The 19,097-nt window shown below is 46.6% G+C and overlaps 1 protein-coding gene and 1 non-coding gene across 2 annotated transcripts in view; both read right to left on the reverse strand.

The window, feature by feature from the left end:
* Window positions 1–16,080, reverse strand: part of LOC113837388 (leukocyte immunoglobulin-like receptor subfamily B member 3) — a 46,603-nt gene extending 30,523 nt beyond the window's left edge. Inside the window, 7 exon segments of the mRNA XM_035449161.1 lie at window positions 12,745–13,041; window positions 13,250–13,579; window positions 13,704–13,988; window positions 14,936–15,241; window positions 15,387–15,671; window positions 15,849–15,884; window positions 16,047–16,080. Of these exon segments, the coding sequence (XP_035305052.1) occupies window positions 12,745–13,041; window positions 13,250–13,579; window positions 13,704–13,988; window positions 14,936–15,241; window positions 15,387–15,671; window positions 15,849–15,884; window positions 16,047–16,080 (1,573 nt within the window).
* On the reverse strand, window positions 4,358–4,430 carry Trnak-cuu. Its single transcript has one exon. It is a non-coding gene; the product is annotated as a tRNA-Lys (tRNA).
* Window positions 16,081–19,097: the final 3,017 nt, after the last annotated feature.

Genomic DNA, 19,097 nt, shown 5'->3' on the forward strand with positions numbered 1-19,097 from the left:
GCCTGATCACAGAGTAATTAAACAGTCTCATTTCATGAGATCTGTTCACCAGAGCTGAGAACACTTCATGGGGGTATTAAACCAAGACACAAGGTGTATTGGAATATAGTCTTGTGAATAAAAATGGCTGTTTTAGCTTGGTATTGTCATAAAAAACAGACAGGTGGATCAATGGAATCAAACTGGAGACTCTGATACCTATCCACAATGCCACGGACATCTGATTTTTGGCAAAGAAGCCAAAATGTTACAATGGAAAATGGAAAACCTCTTTAACAAATGGTGCTGTTATAACTGGATGTTTACTTGAAGAAGATTGCAGACAGATCCATATCGATGGCCATACACAAGTCTCAAATCCAAATGGATCAATGACCTCAACATAATTCCAGCTAATGAACTTGATAGAAAAGAAACTGGGAAGTAGCCTAGAATGTATTGGCACTGGACACCACCTCCTAAATATAATACCAGTAGCACATTCACTGAAAACAACCATCAATAAATGACATCTTCTAAAACTGAAAAACTTCCCTAAAGCAAAGGGCACTGTAAATAAGATAAAACATGTGTCTACAGAATGGGAAAAGATCTTCACTAACCCTACACCTGATAGAAGGGTGAGATCCGAAATGTATAAAGAACTCAAGAAACTAGACATCAAAGCACAAAATAAGACAATTGAAAAATGGGGTACAGAGCTAAACAGATAATTCTTACCAGAAGACTCTCAAACAGCCAAGGGCATTTAAAAAGTGCTCAACATCCCTAATCATTGGGGAAATGCAATTAAAATGACTTTGAGATACCATCTTAAATCTGTCAGAATGGTTAAGACTAAAATACTGAGGACAGCTTATGTTTGTTAGGATGTGAAGTAATGGGCACACTCCTCCACTGTTGGTGGGAGTGCAAAATTGTACAGCCACTTGGCAATCAGTATGGCAGGTTTTTATTTTTTTTCAGAAAAAAATGGGAATCAATCTATCTCAAGACCAATCAATACCACACTTGGTCATATACCCAAAGGATGCTGAATCATAACATAAGGAAACTTGCTCAACTCTGTCCATAGCAGCATTATTCTTAATAGCATGAACCTGTCTGTCCATATCAGCATTATTCTTAATAGCATGAACCTGGAAACAGCCTAGATAGGCATCAACCAATGAATGGATGAATGAATAGTGGAACTCTACACAAGAGAGTATTACTCAGCTGTAAACGACAAAAACATCATGAAATTTGTTGGAAAATTGATGAAACTAGAAAAAATCTTCTGAGTGAGGTAGCCCAGACATAGAAAGACAAGCACAGTATTTTTCACTCATAAGTGGAAACATCTTCATTTTTTGACCTTCATTTCTTCAACCTGTCCATTTAGACAGCACCTGGCTTCTTGTGACAACTACTCATCTTTCTGGTCCTTAAATTGCTTTGGAGAATTTACAGACTGTAACTTCACTTCTTGTAAAGCCACAGAGAGTCACTGAGCACATGACTACAGTTCATGTGGAGTGAAGCCCTTTCTCCAGACCTCTAGAGCTAGAATTGCTCCTTCCTTCAAATACCCATGCAGTGGTGACTACCCACTGTGAGGATGTCCCATCCACTTACTCCCAGGGCATACAGTGACTGGTGTCACCAGCTGGTTACTTCCTGAGACTGAAGAATCCTATTAGTGAAGGTGCTAATGGTGGGTAAATTAGTGGCAGCTTTCTGCAATTGAGGGAGCCACAGTTAAGAGTCCCTAGTGGTGGAAGTCAAGTGAGTCCAGGGTTGAGGCTGCATTGAAGATGGGTGGGGTCTAGTCCTGATCAGAGGGTAAGACACACTTAGGAGTGCTCACCCACCAAGAAAGACCATCGGGTGTTCTGAACTTTGACACTTTCACAGGTTTCTGTGACTCCATCTCACTCTTGTGCAATGAAATGATCAATGGATTTACTTTAAATAATGGAAATGTTCAGGCAAAGAAATATTTGACCTTGTGGCTGCTGTAGGGAGTCAGTTGAAGGAGGAACCTATTTGAAGTAAAGTGTGATAAATCTCCAGTAGTAATCTGAACCCAGACAATGTATCCATCAGTGTAGTGAGTTGTATGTAAATTTCCAGTGTGCCCCTAATAAGGACCTGAGTTCTTTAATGTACAGTAAGTCAACATAAGCACATTTCTCTGCTTATATCAATGTTCAGAGCCTGAAATGTTTTTCTCTAATTTCTCATTGTCCCTGGAAAGCAAGTATATGAGGTACAAGTACTTTGTTGATTCAGGGTCTTATTGTTCTCTCTCTCTCTCTCTCTCTCTCTCTCTCTCTCTCTCTCTCTCTCTCTCTCTGTCTGTGTGTGTGTGTGTGTGTGTGTGTGTGTGTGTGTGTATAACATGCATATTCTGTCCTCGAATGAATTTGCCTTTTGTGTAGAATGAGTTTGCTGGGAGAGAGACTATAACATGGGGAAGGGATTTTTTGAAACTGCAGGAGGAAGAGCCCTTAGGAAGGATTCAGCATAGAGGAGGGCAAAGACCAGAGAAGAATGACAGACGCAGGACTGAGGTGTTCAGAGAAATGGATTAAGTGCGGGGAGGGAACTGTAGGGCTGAAGAAGGTGGATGGATCAAGATTATAGACAGATGTTTGAGTCTACACTGCACTTGGGCTGTGCAATGTCCCAGAGACAGTGACAGAAACAGTGCTGGCTGGGAATGTTTGAGGTTAGTATCAGAATGAGAATGGAACAATGGAGACACTGAGCATAAGGTTCTTCACTCCTGAGGTTGATTGGAGTTATTAGTCATGGCCATCACAGTGACAGAGAAGGTTCAGAAAGACTTATGCATGCTCTAGGTGACCCACTGGGGAAGGAGGATTTCCTATTTTCTTGGGCCTGTGGTTTGTAACAGGTAATTTCCTTATTCCTCTGACTTTCTCATTTCTGTCACAGGAAGCCCCTCTGACTCTGCTCTCTGCTTCCAATCCTCCTGACTATATTTTCCCCTTTTCCTTTCTGTCTGGACCACAGTTCCTGATGGGCCACTGCAGATCCTGTCTCACTGCTCTTAGCTATAATGATTAGGAGATCTTATTATATGACTTCCATGTGATGTTCAAGAATACCATTTGCCAAATTTGAAACTTAAACTGTAATAATCTCCCTCTGCCCTTCCTTGGTGGACAATGAGGGCAATGCCCTCTCTTTAAGGGTTCGTGTGAGAATCAACTCATCTGGTTATTAGGAGGGTTCATATACTGATTCTTATTTGGGAGAATATGAATTGGGGTGGGAAGATCATTGGCTATTTTTTTGCCATCTTGACATAAACTGAAGTCAATTGGGGTATAGGGAAGCTCAACTGAGGAAGTGCTTTGATCAGATCAGACTACCATCATATCTGTGGGACACTTTCTTGATTAATTTATGCAAAGAGAAATCAGAGCATGATGCTGCCACTCTCAGAGCACAATACATGGAAGCAAATTTTGGACACTTGACTTGGTCACTTTCATTCCCTGATGCCAGTGTGTGGTTTTCTGACTTAGGTATAGTAGGAGGGTCTGTAATTTCACAGATACTGGGTTTCTCTGCTGGATGCATCCAGCCCTTTCTCTTCTGGTTCACTTTGATGATGCTCAGCCCTGTTCCCTCAGCTTCACGCAAGAAGCATCTTAATTATTAGGAAATATTACTGGTAATGTTTGAAGTTAGGACAACCTTTTACTCCTGGAGGCTGGGCAATGTATTCTGCTCATGCTTCCACTAGCAACCTGATCCCTTCATGGTGTTTTATGACTTCCTGTGAACTAGTGTTGTGCACACAGTGGGAAAAAAAACCCTTAGTACCTGAGCTGGATGGCGTCATGTATCTTCCCAGCTCCTTGGACCTCTTCTATTGACCTCCAATGTTGTAACTATCAGAGAGTCAGAGTCTAGATTTCACTCTAGACATCATGGATCAGGACCCAGATGTATGTCCTCCTACCATGGGCTTACCATAGCCAGATGAAAGTATGACAGGACTGGGTAATGTTTGCCCTGAGGACAGAGTGAGATGATATATTGATGGTGTGGGCAAGTGTACTCTCCTACAGCCTACTCAGCAGCTGATTCATGGGAAAGATGCCAGGTGGACCCGGGACTCGCCCATAAGGGTGTGGTGAAGGAAATCCGGTGTGACATAAGGGAGCTTTTTAAGGGCTGCACAGGAAGACCCTAGCCCGTTTCTGTCCGCACTTGCTGGGTTCCTGTAACCTCGCTCTGGTCTGCGTCTTGCCCTGGTGTTTTCTTGATTAAAGAGACTTCACCATAACGGATCACAGTTCATCTTTGGCACACGCTCTAACCCTTATTCTTCAGTTGGCGCCCAACATGGGGCACGAACCCATGACCCTGAGATTAAGAGTCTCATGCTCTACCGACTGAGCTAGCTGGGCAAGGCCGGGGCCGGGTCTCCTGCAGGCGGCGGGTAGGCGGGCCTCACGCCAGTGGTGTGGAAATACCGCGGCGGGAGTCAGAGGTCCGGGTGGCATAATGGGGTGCGAGCACAGCGCCAGGGGCTGGCTGGGGCGCGGGGCTGCGCGCAGGGTGGAGAGGCGCAGGTGGCTGCACGGTGGGAGTGTGGGAGCGCACACGGTGGCTTCAGCTGTGCCCACCTTCGCCCGGCGCTTGGAAAGGACCAATGCCGGGGGATTCAGGCGGGCGGCCGCGGGGGAGGGAGAAGCAGTATGGGCAACTCGATGTGGAGATGCCGCGGCGGGGTGCTCCCTGCCGCTCCTGGGCTAGGCTACCTTTCCTGGCTGTAGTGGTCGCATCGGAGCCCCAGTGGGCTCCTCCCAGGTCGCGGGGTCCTTAGGCGCCAACTGAAGAAATAGGGTTGGAGCGAGCGCCAAAGATGAACTGTGATCCGGGATGATGAAGTCTCTTTAATCAAGAAAACACCAGGGCAAGACGCAGACCAGAGTGAGGTTACAGGAACCCAGCAAGCGCAGACAAAAAAGGGCTAAGGTACTGGCTAGGGTCTTCCCGTGCAGCCCTTAAAAAGCTCCCTTATGTCACACCGGATTTCCTTCACCACGCCCTTATGGGGAGTCCCGGGTCCACCTGGCACCTGTCCCATGACTATTGGGTGGGGCTAGGGTGTCTCCCTACAAATGATGGTGGCACATCCATTTAAATCCAGCACTTTAGAGTCAGAGGACGGTGGATGTTTGTAAGTTTAAGACCTATCATGGCTACATAGTGAATTCCAGGACAGCCAATGGTCTGTTAAGAAACCTTGTCTAAAAACCACCACAATACAGAACCAAAAGGAAACAAATGGTTCTTATCAGATGGATGGAGATATTGAGTGCAGACTACCCAAACATCTGGACAGTCAGGTCTAGAGAGAATGCACCATGTAACCTAAGCCATGCTCTAAGACTAGCATCAGCATGTTTCATGTATATTTCTCAAAAACTCCAGTGCTGGGGAGGTAGAGACAGGAAGATTCCAGGAGCTTCACTGGCCACCCAACCTACCCAAATTCATGGGCTGTGGGTTCAATGAGAAATCTTGTATCTTGTTTTCCTGCCCCTTCACCCAAAAAGGATAGAGACCCATTGATAAAGACATCCAGCATTGACCCGAGACTCTACATGCCTATGTGTTCAGAAACACATACATCAACTACATCCCAGCAAATGAAATTATAGACAACAGAACATGGAATGGTTTCCTGTGATCAAGACTCAGCAGTGTGAAAATGGTATAGCTACCACAGTGTTGTAGAGATTCTCAGTGCTCCAAAAGAAAATTCCAATGACATTCTTCACAGAACTAGGAAATCCTAAACTGGATATGGTGATGGATATCTCTCATCCCAACATTCTGAAGACCAATGACTTTGAGGACAGCCTGGTATAGTTAGTTCCAGGTCAGTCATTGCTATACAGTGAGACTCAAAAGACACAAAGCAGGTGCTGTCCCACTGAGCTATACCCCTAAAACTTCTTTGACCCTTTATTTGGGGACGGGATCTCACTAATTTGTCCATAATGGCCTGGAACCCACGCATCAGCTACAGAAGATTTTTGCATTTTATATTGTCATGCAACAGTGTCTGAAGTAGCTGTGGTATCAGGACTGTGCCACCAGGCCCACTAATTTTTTACATTTTAAGTTACTCACTGGCTTTGAAACAAATATTAAAAAGATAGACAAACAAAACACAACAATATTAAAACAAACTCAAAAAGGAAGAACAAAAAGAAAAAGAAACAAAACACAACCACCAGTGTGGTTATATGATGTTCTTAAAAAATTGTTAATGAACCTTATTTTTGTTTTATTTCTTTCTTCTTTTTTGTTTTTAGATCCCACCCAAAGTTTCTCCCCATTCTGCTATTACCAGTCCCATACTTCCAACCCCCAAACCTACCCCATCCACATAACCTCCTCTGTTTCTCTTCAGAAAATGGAGGCTTCCCATGCATCTCAGTCAGCCATGGTCTGTCAAGTTGCAGTGAGACTTCGCACTTGCTGTTCTATCAAGGCTGGATGAGGTGATCCAGTAGGAGGAACGGGTCTCAAACATAGGCAGCATGGTCAAAGAGAGCCCTGCTCTCACTGCTAGAAGTGTCACAAGAAGACCTATTTACACAAATGTAACATATATACACAGGGCCTAGATCAGTCCCATGCAGGCTCCCTGGTTGTTGGTTCACCATTTTTTTTTAAACGGATCAAGTCTAGACTGATGTGAAAGCACTTTCTTCCTAGGTTTTCTTTTCTATTTTTCCCCCTCTCCCTCTCCTCACCCCCATTCCTTCTCCCCCACCTCCAACCTACCCTCCACCCCATCCACCCACCACTCCCCAGGCAGGGTAGGGCCCCCAACCGGGGCTCCACCAAGTCCACCAAATCTTCCTGTGCTGGGCCTAGGCCCTTCCCCATGTGTTCAGAGACTGAGCTTATCCCTTCACGTGGGATGGGCTCTCGAAGTCCCACACACACACCAGGGCAAAAAGCCAGTCCACCTCTGGAGGCTCCCAGGAGTGCAGGGGCCTCCCCATTGGCATCCATGATCAGGGGGCTGGATTAGTCCCGTACTGGCCTCCCAAAGAGCGTCTGGGATCGATATGCTTTCCCTTTTTCAGGCCAACTGTTTCTGTGGGTTTCTCCAACCTGGTACAGACCCCTTCGTTCTTCATTCCTCCCTCTCTTCAACTAGGTTCCAGATTTCAGCTCAGTGTATTTCTGTGGATGTCTGTCTCTGCTCTCATCAGCCACTGGATGAGGACTCTGGTCTGGTCTGGTCTGTGATGAGTCGGCGGAAAGGCTTCCTAGGTTTTCTTAATAAGGTTTTCTTTTGTAAGTTTTTGTTAATAATTATTTTCTGGTTTAATAAAATATATTGCATAATATTTCCTCTTTCTCTAGGTTCACAATGACTTTACTTCAAACGCACTAATATTTGATAAAATCACCAGCTTCCAGGAAGAGAATTTCCAAAGGGGATCTCTTCTAGTGACTGTGTGTTCAATGTGAGGGAAGTCACTCAGATTTTGTATTTAATTTTTTTCATTGAATAACAAGTTTTTCATTTGTTTTACACACCAACCACAGGCACCCATCCCATATTCTGTATTTATTAAGCAATAAATTCACTTTCATTGACATCAATAGATCTGTCCATTTTATGTACAGATCCTAATATGTTGGTATGAAATTGTTAATCTTGAACTTGTTCTGCTGTGATTACATTTTCAATGAATGTAGGAGGCAGAAGAGGTGACTCTGTGGTTAAGGGCAGGCACTGTTCTTGCTAAAGACCTGAGTTCATTTTCCAGAATGTAGCTCACAAACTCCTATAACTTCAGCATCAGTGTCCATTCTGTCCTCCATGGGCATATATATATATATATATATATATATATATATATATATATGCATTAAAATCACACAGAAACATTAATAAATCACAACCCAACTTTAAGAAAATAAAGTGAATACATGGTTGCAAATGCTTGGAAACAAGGCAGAAGGACAGCAAGTGTGAGGCCAGCCCTGAAGGGATTACAGCCTACACCACCATACACATCTTCCATTTCTAATTATTAGTTTACTTTTAATTTTTTCTTTATTCTTGGGTGTAGTGAGGACACCAAAGACATAGGTGGTTGGAGAACAAGTTGTGGGAGTTAGTTTTCTCCTTACCCTATTGCTACTGAGAGATACAACTTAGTGTATCAGCTTGGTGACAAGTACCATTAGTGACTAAGCCATCTCACTGGCCCTATTTCATTTATTTATGCTTCCAGACAAGGTTTCTCTGTGTAGCCATGGTTGTCCAGAAACTCATCATTAGATCAGTTCTCCTAGGGGATCTGTCTTTCTATACCTCTTAGGTGCTGAGCTTGAAGACACCATGCCTGGCCTATTTATTAATTTTAAAACAGTGTCCCATGTGTTCCAGGCTGGCCTCTTACCCCTATGCTATGAGGGTGAAGATGACCTTGACTTCTTGATCCAACTGTCCGTGCTCCAAGGTCCTAGGATGTCAGATGTGAACCTACAGCCTGGACTTTAGTGGTTGATGTTGTTCAAAGCAAGTCTCACTCTGTAGCCCAGGCTGACATTAAAATCATTAGGTACCCTAGATGGCCACAAAACAATGTTAATTCTCCTGCCTCAGCCTCCCATGGGTTGGGATCCTGCATCTGTGCAACCAGGAATGAAACTTTTCTCACCTCATAATTTGATGAGAATGACATTAAATTAGTACTCAGTGTGAAGCGTTCCCTTCTGTATCATTTCTCATTTCACTTGACTATAGAGAAATCTGCTTTATTTCCAAAATGTATGATGTTAGTTACAATGCAGCCAGGTTCCCAAAAGGTCACAGAATCCCTTGGAGGTCGCTGTAGGCCTCCTGGCAGGCAGAGGGTCATTGCTTCTCCTTATTGGGAACAGGAACTGGTCTGGTCACTGTCAGAGTAGCATATACACTGAGCTCCTCTGGGGCTACTCCTGCCTGGGAGGGAGGAGGTGCAGCTGTCCCCTGTCTGGGTGACCTGCTCCAGAGCTGGGCATAAACCACATCTTGGGGCTCTTCGGATTCAGCAGCCTGGAGGGGGAGAGAAGGAGAGGAAGGTACATGCTTGACTTACAGGATGCTGAAGCCCTGGGGAGTACAGGACCAACCTGAGTGTCTGTCTCTCTGCCCTCTTCTGCTTGTTCTTCTTTTGTTTCTGGGACTTCTCTTGACATGACAGAAGGTAGGACAGCTTCTGCCCTCCTGAGCCTGGAGTCTTTCACCTGGGCATATGTCTGTTTCTGGGGGTTTTCCTCAGGTGGTCTCTGTAGCAGGCAAGTAGTGAGGACAGATAATGTTCCCCTGTTCCCCTGTGACTTTCCTCTGGCCAGTTTTCCACAGCACTGCCAGAGTGACCCATTTATGTGATAGCATCCCTGCTGGGATCTTCCAGGGTTTCCCTCCTACAGTTCTGGCCTCTTATCCTGACACTCTAAACCTTTCTTGCTGTCTTGGCTGTACCCACAGAGTCCATCTTCCTGAAAATACATTTCTGGGGTGTGAAGAGTTGTCTCTGTGGTTAAGAGCACTGACTGCTATTGCAGAGGACCCAGGTTTGGTTCCCAGAACCCACATGGTGACCTGCATTCTTAACTCAAGTTCCAGGGTATCTGACACTCTCTTCAGGCCTCTGGGAGCCTCATGCAGGCACGTGGGGCAGAGACAAAGCGAAGGCAAAAAACTCCCCCCTACCACACAAATTAAATACAGCCCTAAAACACATGTGTCTGCCCAAGTTCCTCTGATTCCTGCCTGCAGTTGCTGGTCCCTTAGCTGTTTCTTTGGGGTTCTTCATCAGGGCTTCCCCCTCAGATGACAACAGCACAGATGCCAAGGAGTCAGAAAGCAGACGGCAGTGATAACACACATGATCCCAGGAAACCCAGATCAGAGTGAGGCCATAACACACAGGAGCCAGGTAGTTGCAGAAGGGAGTCGTCAGCTATGGATGATGTTGAGGGCCAAGCGAGGGAGGAAAAAGAAGGCAGCCTGGACTAAACTAGGACCTAAGTTCTTAGCACTGCAAGAGGGGACAGGGACCTCACCAAACTGTCCAGATTGACACCATCCTCAGGTTTCATGTCCTCCACTGAGGCATCTGTCACAGCAGAAAAAACAAACAAATAAACAAAGAAAACAGAATGTCTCCTGACCAGAGTCTAGAGATGTCTCAGACCTCTAGTTTACTGCCTTGTCCAAGTGGCGAGAGAGGACCAGGGAGTGTGGTGATATCCTGTGTTCATGTGTGTAGATCAATCCCAAATAGCAAGGACCTCAGAACCTCTTCACCACCCCTGCAATGATGAGAACTCCCCCCCAAAGCTAACCCCCCAAGACCCTCTTTATCTCACATAGGATTTCTTCCTGGGTGGCAGCAGCTGGGTTGGATCTGGAAAGACAAGGAGGTGTCAGTTGGCAGTGAGTTGTGTCAGGAAGGTGGGGGTCTATGTCCCTGGCTATGAGTTACCTCTTCTGGCGGCCTCTATCTCTGGTTACTATCTCTGCAGCTCCTGCAGGAAGCTGCAATTCTGTCTCTTTCTGGGCTGCAAGAGAGAGAAGAGTCTAAGCTAGTGGTGGGGGACTCCCCCAGGCGTGTGCAGGGAAGGAAGGAAGGAACTTTCACAACAGGGGTGAGTGAGAAAATGTCCCAGGACATGGAAAGCTCACAGAACCCCTGACATCGCACAGGTTCTGAGATCACGTGCTCTCTGATCTGAGATCTGCCAGTGTTTCTAGACTTCCCAGTCCCAGTTTAAGGAACCCATCACCACCTGAGACCTAAGTCACCCACAATGCACTCACCATCCTTCCTGAACTTTCCCTGACGCCTTCGTCGGAGAAGGAGAAAGCTGAGGATGGAGAGTAACAGGAGGAAGGCCACAGAGACTCCAATCAGAGCCTTCAGGGACATTTCCAGGCCTGAGGAACAAGTGACATCATGAGCAGGGACTGTTGATGCTTATCTGAGCACCCAATGTGTGACAGAGCCATGGTGGACCATTGCCCTCATCATCTCCCATCCTCACAATCATGCAACAAGCAATCGTCTCTTCTTCTATCCCCATAGCTCGCCTGCCTCAGATCACCTGACTGGAAGTGGCAGAGTTGGGAGTTGAACCCAGGGACTCTGACTTCCACCTCTTTTCTCTCCACCTGAGCTGAGCCTCATTAGCTGGAGGAGAGGAACTGGAATGCCCTGCCATGGTCCTGTGCCCACCCTTGCCCATGACACTGTCATGGTGGGACAGACCTACTGCAGACTCAGGTTCTGCAGGCCTCCTCTGTTAGTAGAGGCACCATTCAAGGCCAGAGCTGAAAGAAATTTACACATGTGGGCCAGGTCTCCTCTCCCTTTATACTCAGAGAAACTCAGCCGTCCAAGTCAGCATCTCCAACAGCAGCTGTATTAAGCCCATAACTAGCTATTGCCCAACTGGGTACCACATCCAACAGGATGATTACATAGCCTCGTGGGGCCTGACTCAATGCAGGTGAGAGGTGTGTTCTCAGGACCTTAGATGAAGATGGGAAGGTGAGTATCTGGGAGCCATGCTCTCCACCTCACCCACCTGCACCATATTCCAGACTGAACCTGAATATCTCTCTCTGGACATCTTCTATAACCCAACCTCTAAGTCATGGGCTTCTGGGCTCTCTGTTGGGGTCTCTGTTTGCCTGCCACACTCACAATCTAAGTGACAGAGAATTGAGGACTTGGTGGGCTCGGGCAAGGCAGCCTGGGGATGGACCCTACTCCCTCCACTGAGGTACCTAATATATACCAGCAGTTGGCAAGGGACTTGGGGGTGGTGGGCTGAAGGATCCAAGGGGTCCTAGAAAACAGAACAAGAGGGGGTGAGCATTAGATGCTAATTCGGGGACCGGCCTCTGTTGTCTATCGACATCTGCCCTGTAACCTCCCCAAGACCCTCATGCTGTCTTCCCCAAACAAAAGATTGCAATAGAGGATAGAGTGAACATTACTTAAGGGACCCTGCTGGCATCCACTTCTCTGTCAGGGAAAGAGCCTTCTGACCAACCCTTCCTATTGTCCCCTTAATCCCACACAAGCCAAGAGCTCTCCTACTGATTGTATTTGAAGTCATGTTGAGAGTTCAGGATCACCTCACCTGAGACAGAGAGCTCCACAGGGGCACTGGCATGTGACAACAGGTAGGGAAATGAGCCTCTAGACCTGTAGCACCTGTAGGTGCCTGAGAGGGCAGAGGTCACAGCAGTCATGGAGAATTCTGCCTGGAACTCCCCATCTTGGGACTTGGATTTCATTCTCTGGGGTTGGTGTGCTGCTCCCTCCTTGGACAGAATGAAAGTGTCTGTCGTGTATGTTGACTGACACAGCAGGATCACGTTGTCTCCAGACTGCACTGTTGAATTTGGCTTCACTGAGAGGAAAGGACTGTCAGGAAGCTGACCTAAAGAGAGCAGAGATAATGAGAGGCTGCCTTCAATGCTCTGAGCTGAGACTTCACAAGGGTCGACTCTGAGCACCTATGACTCTGCTTTATGTCTTCCTTACTGTTTCTCCAGCCCCCTGTCTCTCCCTCTGTTCCCAAATAAGATCCCTGTCTCTCATCCCAGCCGTCATCTCTTAGGTCCACCATGATGGCATATGCAGACCTTAGGTACCAGATCCAATCTTTTTAGTTCCTCACCTGTGATCATGATGTCCAGGGGATCACTGGAGGCTGACCACTCAGAGGAGAGCTTGTGTGCACCATAGCATCTGTACTGCCCTGCAGTAGAGCTGCTCACATTTCCCAGTGTGAAGTTGGCTAAGGAGAGGCCAGCCTGGGTCCTCTGGCCATAGTGCTGGGTGAAGTGAGCTCCCCCCACCTTGTACAGAGCAAATCTGTCATAGTTGATGTCAGAGGAACACTGCAGGATGAGGTTCTTTCCAGGGTCCAGGATATGGCCTTGGTGACTCAGCAGAGAGGGCTTCATGGACAGACCTGGAGGGAAGGTGACAGGATACTGATTGAAGAGCTGGGTATTTTTTTAACCAAACACCTATGCCCTCCCACCCTTCTCTGAGCAGGTCACTTCCTCTCCCAAGTGTCCTGCTCTGGCTCAGAGCACAGGATCTCCATTTAGTCATTCTGTACCCACAGCTCCCTAGAGGGGTAGAACTGGGGCAGGGTTTAGGGTGTCAAAAACAACAGGACAATGATGTGGCTGACTCTCCTGAGATGTGGATTTTCAGGGCGTCACTGAGTGCTGACCACAATTGTGCGGTATTTTTTAAGTAACCATAATGTTGGAATGTCACTCTGTGGACTGGGGTCCCAGGACCCATAGAGAACGTGGCTTGGTAGCGCACATTAGTGAATATAAACTGTGAGTCCAGGGAGCTAGAGAACTTCTCATCTTCTTTGGTGAGAATGAACTTGTCTAATCCCTCCCATGAGACACACTGGGGAGTCATATTCCCTCCTGAGGTCATCACAGGGCTGGGTAGGGCTGACAGAGTGGGTTTATTGTTGTAGTTTCCTAGGAGGGAAGAAGCAACTGTTACATGGGCTCACACAACCACAAAGCTCTCTGGTGCTAGGCTAGAGAAGGGAAATAATCCTGAGACTAGAGCCTGAGTCTGAGACTCTGACTGTCCCCTCACCTGTCACCACCAGTTCCAGGGTGTCACTATGCTCTGTCCAGCCAGCTGAGCTGTAACAGTAACAGCGATATTGCCCGGCATGTGACTGTGTCACAGAAGGAATGGAGAATGTGGACTTCTTCCCAGGCTTCTTCGGGATCTGTGTACCCCAGGTTTGTTTGCTTCCATCTTTATGAAGAAAATACACTTCTGCATTCATGATTCCCTGACAGGAGATGTTCACTGGACTTCCTAAGGCGACCACAGTGCCTGGCCAAGCCTTGATGGTGGGTTTGTGGAGGGTCCCTGCAAGGAAACAGGAGAGAAGGAGCTGTGTGTGTCTGAAAGTGGCACAAGAGAGTCAGACTTACAGAAGCACTTTTTCTATTTAGTTTATTCTTCTGTCAATGAATACATCCTGCCAGGAGCTCCCTCACCTACCCTCTCCCCCAGATCCACGGCTCCTCTCTTTCCCTACAGAACAGAGCAGGATTCCCAGTGATATTAATGGAAAATGACATAACAACATGCAGTAAGTCTAGGTGAACACCCTCCTTTTAAGGCTGGAGAACGCAACTCAGTAAAAAGGAAAAGGTCTCCTTAGCAGGCAAAAGAGGCAGAGACTTACAGACTACAATTGTTATGTCTAACAAAAATCTCAGGCTACTAAGGGAGTGGTTGTGCACACATTTAGTCCCAATACTCAGGAGGCAAATGCAGGCAGATATCTGTGAGTTCAAGGCCAGCCTGTTCTACAGAGTGGCAGCTAGGATAAATAAGGATACACAGTGAACCTCTAAAAATACAATAAAAAGAACCCTGTGTAAACCAGCACAGCAAGTGTGCAGAGGGCTTAGAGGAGACCCATGTATGCATCTTGGTTGCTGCTACATTCTCTGTGAGCCCTCATGATGCCTGGTTACTTCATCCTGTGGGCTGTTTTGCTGGTGTGTTCAGTGCTATGTGGTTTCTACAACCCTTCCTCTCTCTTCTGTGGAGTTTCCCTAGTTTTGTTGGATGCTATTTATGCTGATGCAGAGTAACCGAGGGCCCCATGAAGTTCCCTCTCTGTTGGATCTCCTAGACTCTCATGTCACTGTGTCTCTTGGGTTCTGTATCTTGTGTCCCTCTGTCTCCCATGATCTGTGTCAATGAGCTCAGGAGTCCTGGCTCCTCACACTCCACACACCAAGACCTCCCTCAGCACCTGTGTCAGTCCAGCAGCATTCTACAGAGAGATTGGGGTTCCTCACCTGAGAACAGGAGCTCCAGGGATTCACTAGGTTCTGACCACACCAGTGTGCTGAAACTTCCAAAGCTGTAGCATGTGAATATCCACCTTTGGCTGGAGGTCACAGGACCCACAGAGAAATGGGCCTGGTAGTGCCCAGTAGAGTTGTGATACACTGAGTCCGGTGTCCAGAAGTGCTTCTGCTGTCCTTCCTTAGTCAGAGTGAGCCTGTAATATCGTTGCTTCGAGACACACTGAAGGATAACATTCCCTCCTTCAGTCACCACAGGGCTGGACCGGGCTGACAGACTGGGTTTACTGAAGGCCCCTAGGAGAGAAGGAGAATCAGGTAGTTCAATGTCCTCAAAGGCCTCATTATCCTCCAGGACTGCATTGGGAGTCATACATCCCTGTGTTCACAACTACTTCTTGACAAAAAACACTAAGGCTGTGGACTCTGTGAGCCCTCTCACCTGTCACCACCAGCTCCAGGAATTCACTGAGCACTGACTTTCCACCAGGGATCTGATAGCCACATTTGTATCGCCCTGCTTGTCCATAGCCTATATTTGAGATTGAGAATTCAGCCCTGTTATTAGATTTCTGTGGAATCTTTGTGTGGCTTAAATGTTTGTGTCCATTTTTATACAGAATATACGGTTTGGAATCTTCAGTCCCCTCACACACGAAGGTCACTGTAGTCTGTACAGAGACCACAGAGTCTGGCTGTACTCTGAGGACAGGTTTAGGGTGAGTTCCTGCAAGGGAAAGATCAGCTAGAAACCAGGAAATCCATCTTCTTCTAGTAGCCCCAACCCCAACTCTCCATCCATCCCCAGGGGCAGCGCTCAGGTGTTGGTTTCCATCCTCACTGCCCAGCATGGCTCCAGGAATGATGAGCAGTGATGTCAGGACATCTGCAGACACTCACTCACCTGCCAGCACTGGTGTCCCATGGCCCAGAGTCAGCCCTGGAAGAGAGTTCCCTGTGAGAGGTTTGTCCCTGAATCTTGAGAAGGTCCTCCCCTCTGCAGAACGTCCCGAGACCCTGGGGTTTCCTAACTGACCCGTGCTGGGCTGTGGGGCAGCATCAATCCCAGAGCACAGCATCCCTCCCCATCTCCACATCTCACCCAGACAGAGCAGGGCTGTGAAGGAGACGGTCATGGCATCTCCTCCTGGAGGCTGCAACTGTGCTCATGGGCAGAGCTACAGAGTCTGTCTGAAGGGGCCAGAGACATAGGGTGTGGCCTCTGGAGGCAGGGCCCTCCCCATGACATGGTTGTGCTTCAGCAGCCCCACAGGAAGGGGAACTGCCCTCCAACACACCAGGCCCTGAATTCCCTTCGTTTGTGTCTAGGTCATGCAGTAGACTCCATCAATATTTAATGGATGCCATTTCCAAAATCCCAACAGTGTCTGCCTCATCTGTCCTCATCTTTGTTAGCACCAGGGGGTAGCAGACATGAATGAACATTACACACAAGAAATACAAATTTCCATGTAGTCTTGCTTTATTCCTTTTCACATTTTTTGTGTGTGTGTGTGTTTTTCGAGACCGGGTTTGTCTCTATTGCTTTTGTTGCTGTTCTGGAATTTGTTCTGTAGACCAGGCTGGCCTGGATCTCACAGAGATTTGCCTGCCACTTCCTCCAGAGTCCTAGGATTAAAGGCATGTGCCACCAACTCCCGGTTCCTATTCACCTTTTTTAATGTGAAATACTTCCCCATATTCACAGTGTTTGAAGGTTTCTGTGAAGGTTCTCACTGTTCATATCTACCTGGAATAAAATGTGTAATCTACTTCCTTATGCTCTTAGAGCTGGGTTACAGTTGTGCACTAGGGGCTGTAGAGATGACTCTGAGGTTTAGAGCAACGCCTACACTTCCAGAGGTCCTGAGTTCAATTCTCAACAACCACATGGTGGCTCACAGCCATCCATTATGAGATCTGGTGCCCTCTTCTGGTGTGCAGTCGCACATACAGGCAAAACAATATACATAAAAATAAATACATCTTTAAAATCAAAACCGCATGTTCAGTACTTTTTCTGGCTGTTTGTTCCTTTTTGATGTGTGTACTTTCCATTGCAACTTTAAATTATACTTCTTTAGTAATTTGCACTTATTTTTTAAATCATACAAATGCAATAACAAATTAAACTTATTTTTTGTTGTGTGTATACATTCACATATGTCAGAGTACAAGCATGGAGGTCACAGGACAACTAGAGAAGGCAGTTTTCCCCTCGCATAATATGGATTAGAGTCCTGGCTGAAGGTTGGCAGCAGCGCTTACACACTGATCCATGTCAATAACTCAGTCTTAGCATCATCATCTTCCTTAGTCCTTCTGCTCAGGCCAAAAAAAAATTGCACTGGGTGTTAACTTTCTGCTTAAATTAAAGACTGCTCTATGGACCACGAACCATAGAGGGTTCATTTAAAAAGTTTATCCAAGTTAGGGGAGGGGAGAGGAGAGAAATGGAAGAACAGAGCAGGGCAGAGGGTAAGAGAGAAGAGAGAGAGTGAGTGAAGAGAGCCTAGGTCAAGAGAGGAGGAAAGTAAGAGAGCAGGTCAGCATTAATGCCTGAACCTTTCACTGGGTCCTGAGAGTCCTGGGATAAGAAAGTTTTCAGTGTTATTTGATTTTCTTGGGGTGCAGGTTGTTGGTGTGGCCACCCTTCTTCTCAAGGAAATTGACCACACAGAGGTGCAGGTGTCAGCAGAGCATGGCCTTGTCATACTTGTCCTTCTGGAGTGACTGGCAAAGGGATGGCTCTATGATGCTACCATACAGGTGCAGCACCAGGTTCAGGGTGGGAATCTTTCTGGCCTTTGCCATTGGCCTGGATTTAGCCATCCTCTGTCATTAAATCCCAGTCACTGGTGGTCAGGTGAGATCCCTTCCTTGTCTTGGGTCTTGGTCTTGACATTGTCCATGGAGTCACTGGGCTGGACCTCAAGGGTGATAGTCTTGCCCTGAAGGAACTTGTTGAATATCTCCATGTTTGTGTCTGTTCCACCACCTAGTTGAAGAGAAATAGAGTTCAGTAAAAATATAGTTTATTTTCCTTTATTGGTGGAGTAAGAGAATGATGGCAGGGCCTCTGGGATTCTAAGCACATACTCCTCCCTTGAGACACACCCACTTTATCTTGCAACGTTCAATTTCTGATCTCACTTCAAATTTATTTCATCTGCTATCTTTTTCTTAGGCTTATGCTTATGGGTTTAATGATTATTGTTGCTGATTTGAAACAGGTTCTCTCGGGGGAGCCCTGGCTCTCCTGGAGCTGGTTATGCAGAGCATGTTGGGCTGGAACTCTCTGCTTCCCAATTATTTGGGTTAACGTGGTGGGCCACCACCGGACCATGGTTTAAATTTTTTTCAATTGCTTGAAAATGTCATATCATTATGTATTATGATTTGATGGTTCACCTCCCACCCCCGCCCCCTGTCTTACTGGTTCCGTCCTCACTGATCTGATTTTCTTTTGATTCTTCTGTGACCTGCTGGTTGTTGAAAATCCACTGCCCCGTCTTACACTTAACGAAAGTGTATTCCCTTCCTCCCATGTAGTTCAATCTGTGCTTCCCAAATGATTGGACATAGTACCCAGGCCACACTGTTAAAGAAAACTGACTGTCCCTCTCCAAGTAGGCATCAGATGCCATCTGTTCTTCATCTGTGGTGGGACACTCTGCCCATCTCCGTTTGTTCTACACTGGGCTCCCATGAGGATTGTAGATGTCACCACAACCACTGTGAGCTCAGATGTGAGACTGTCCTGCAGTGCCCAGAAAAGTGTTCCTTGTCATTCTCTACCACCCCTGGGTCTCAACAACTCTCAACCTTCTCTTTAGCAATGACCCCATTCAATAAATGTGTCACATGGGGGAAATTCTCTAAGTTAGCATCCCTTCAAAGGGTGAGTTCAGGGCACACACATGTCCTGTTTGTCACATGGAAAATGAGATGGAGGACACTGAGAATTTCCCACTTTTGTTACTGATCCAAAAGTCATCCTTACATTCCCTTTTGTATCAATGTCAATATGAATAATTATCATCTTCTAAGTCAGTCTCTGTTTGTCCTTTACTGAATCAGAAAACTGCTCAGTTGGTAGAGTGCTTGTGTGACTTTCTTAGATGTCTGGGTTTGACCCCCAGTGCTGCATTAA

Source organism: Cricetulus griseus, chromosome 9, assembly GCF_003668045.3.
Source record: "Cricetulus griseus strain 17A/GY chromosome 9, alternate assembly CriGri-PICRH-1.0, whole genome shotgun sequence".
NCBI lineage: Eukaryota > Metazoa > Chordata > Mammalia > Rodentia > Cricetidae > Cricetulus > Cricetulus griseus.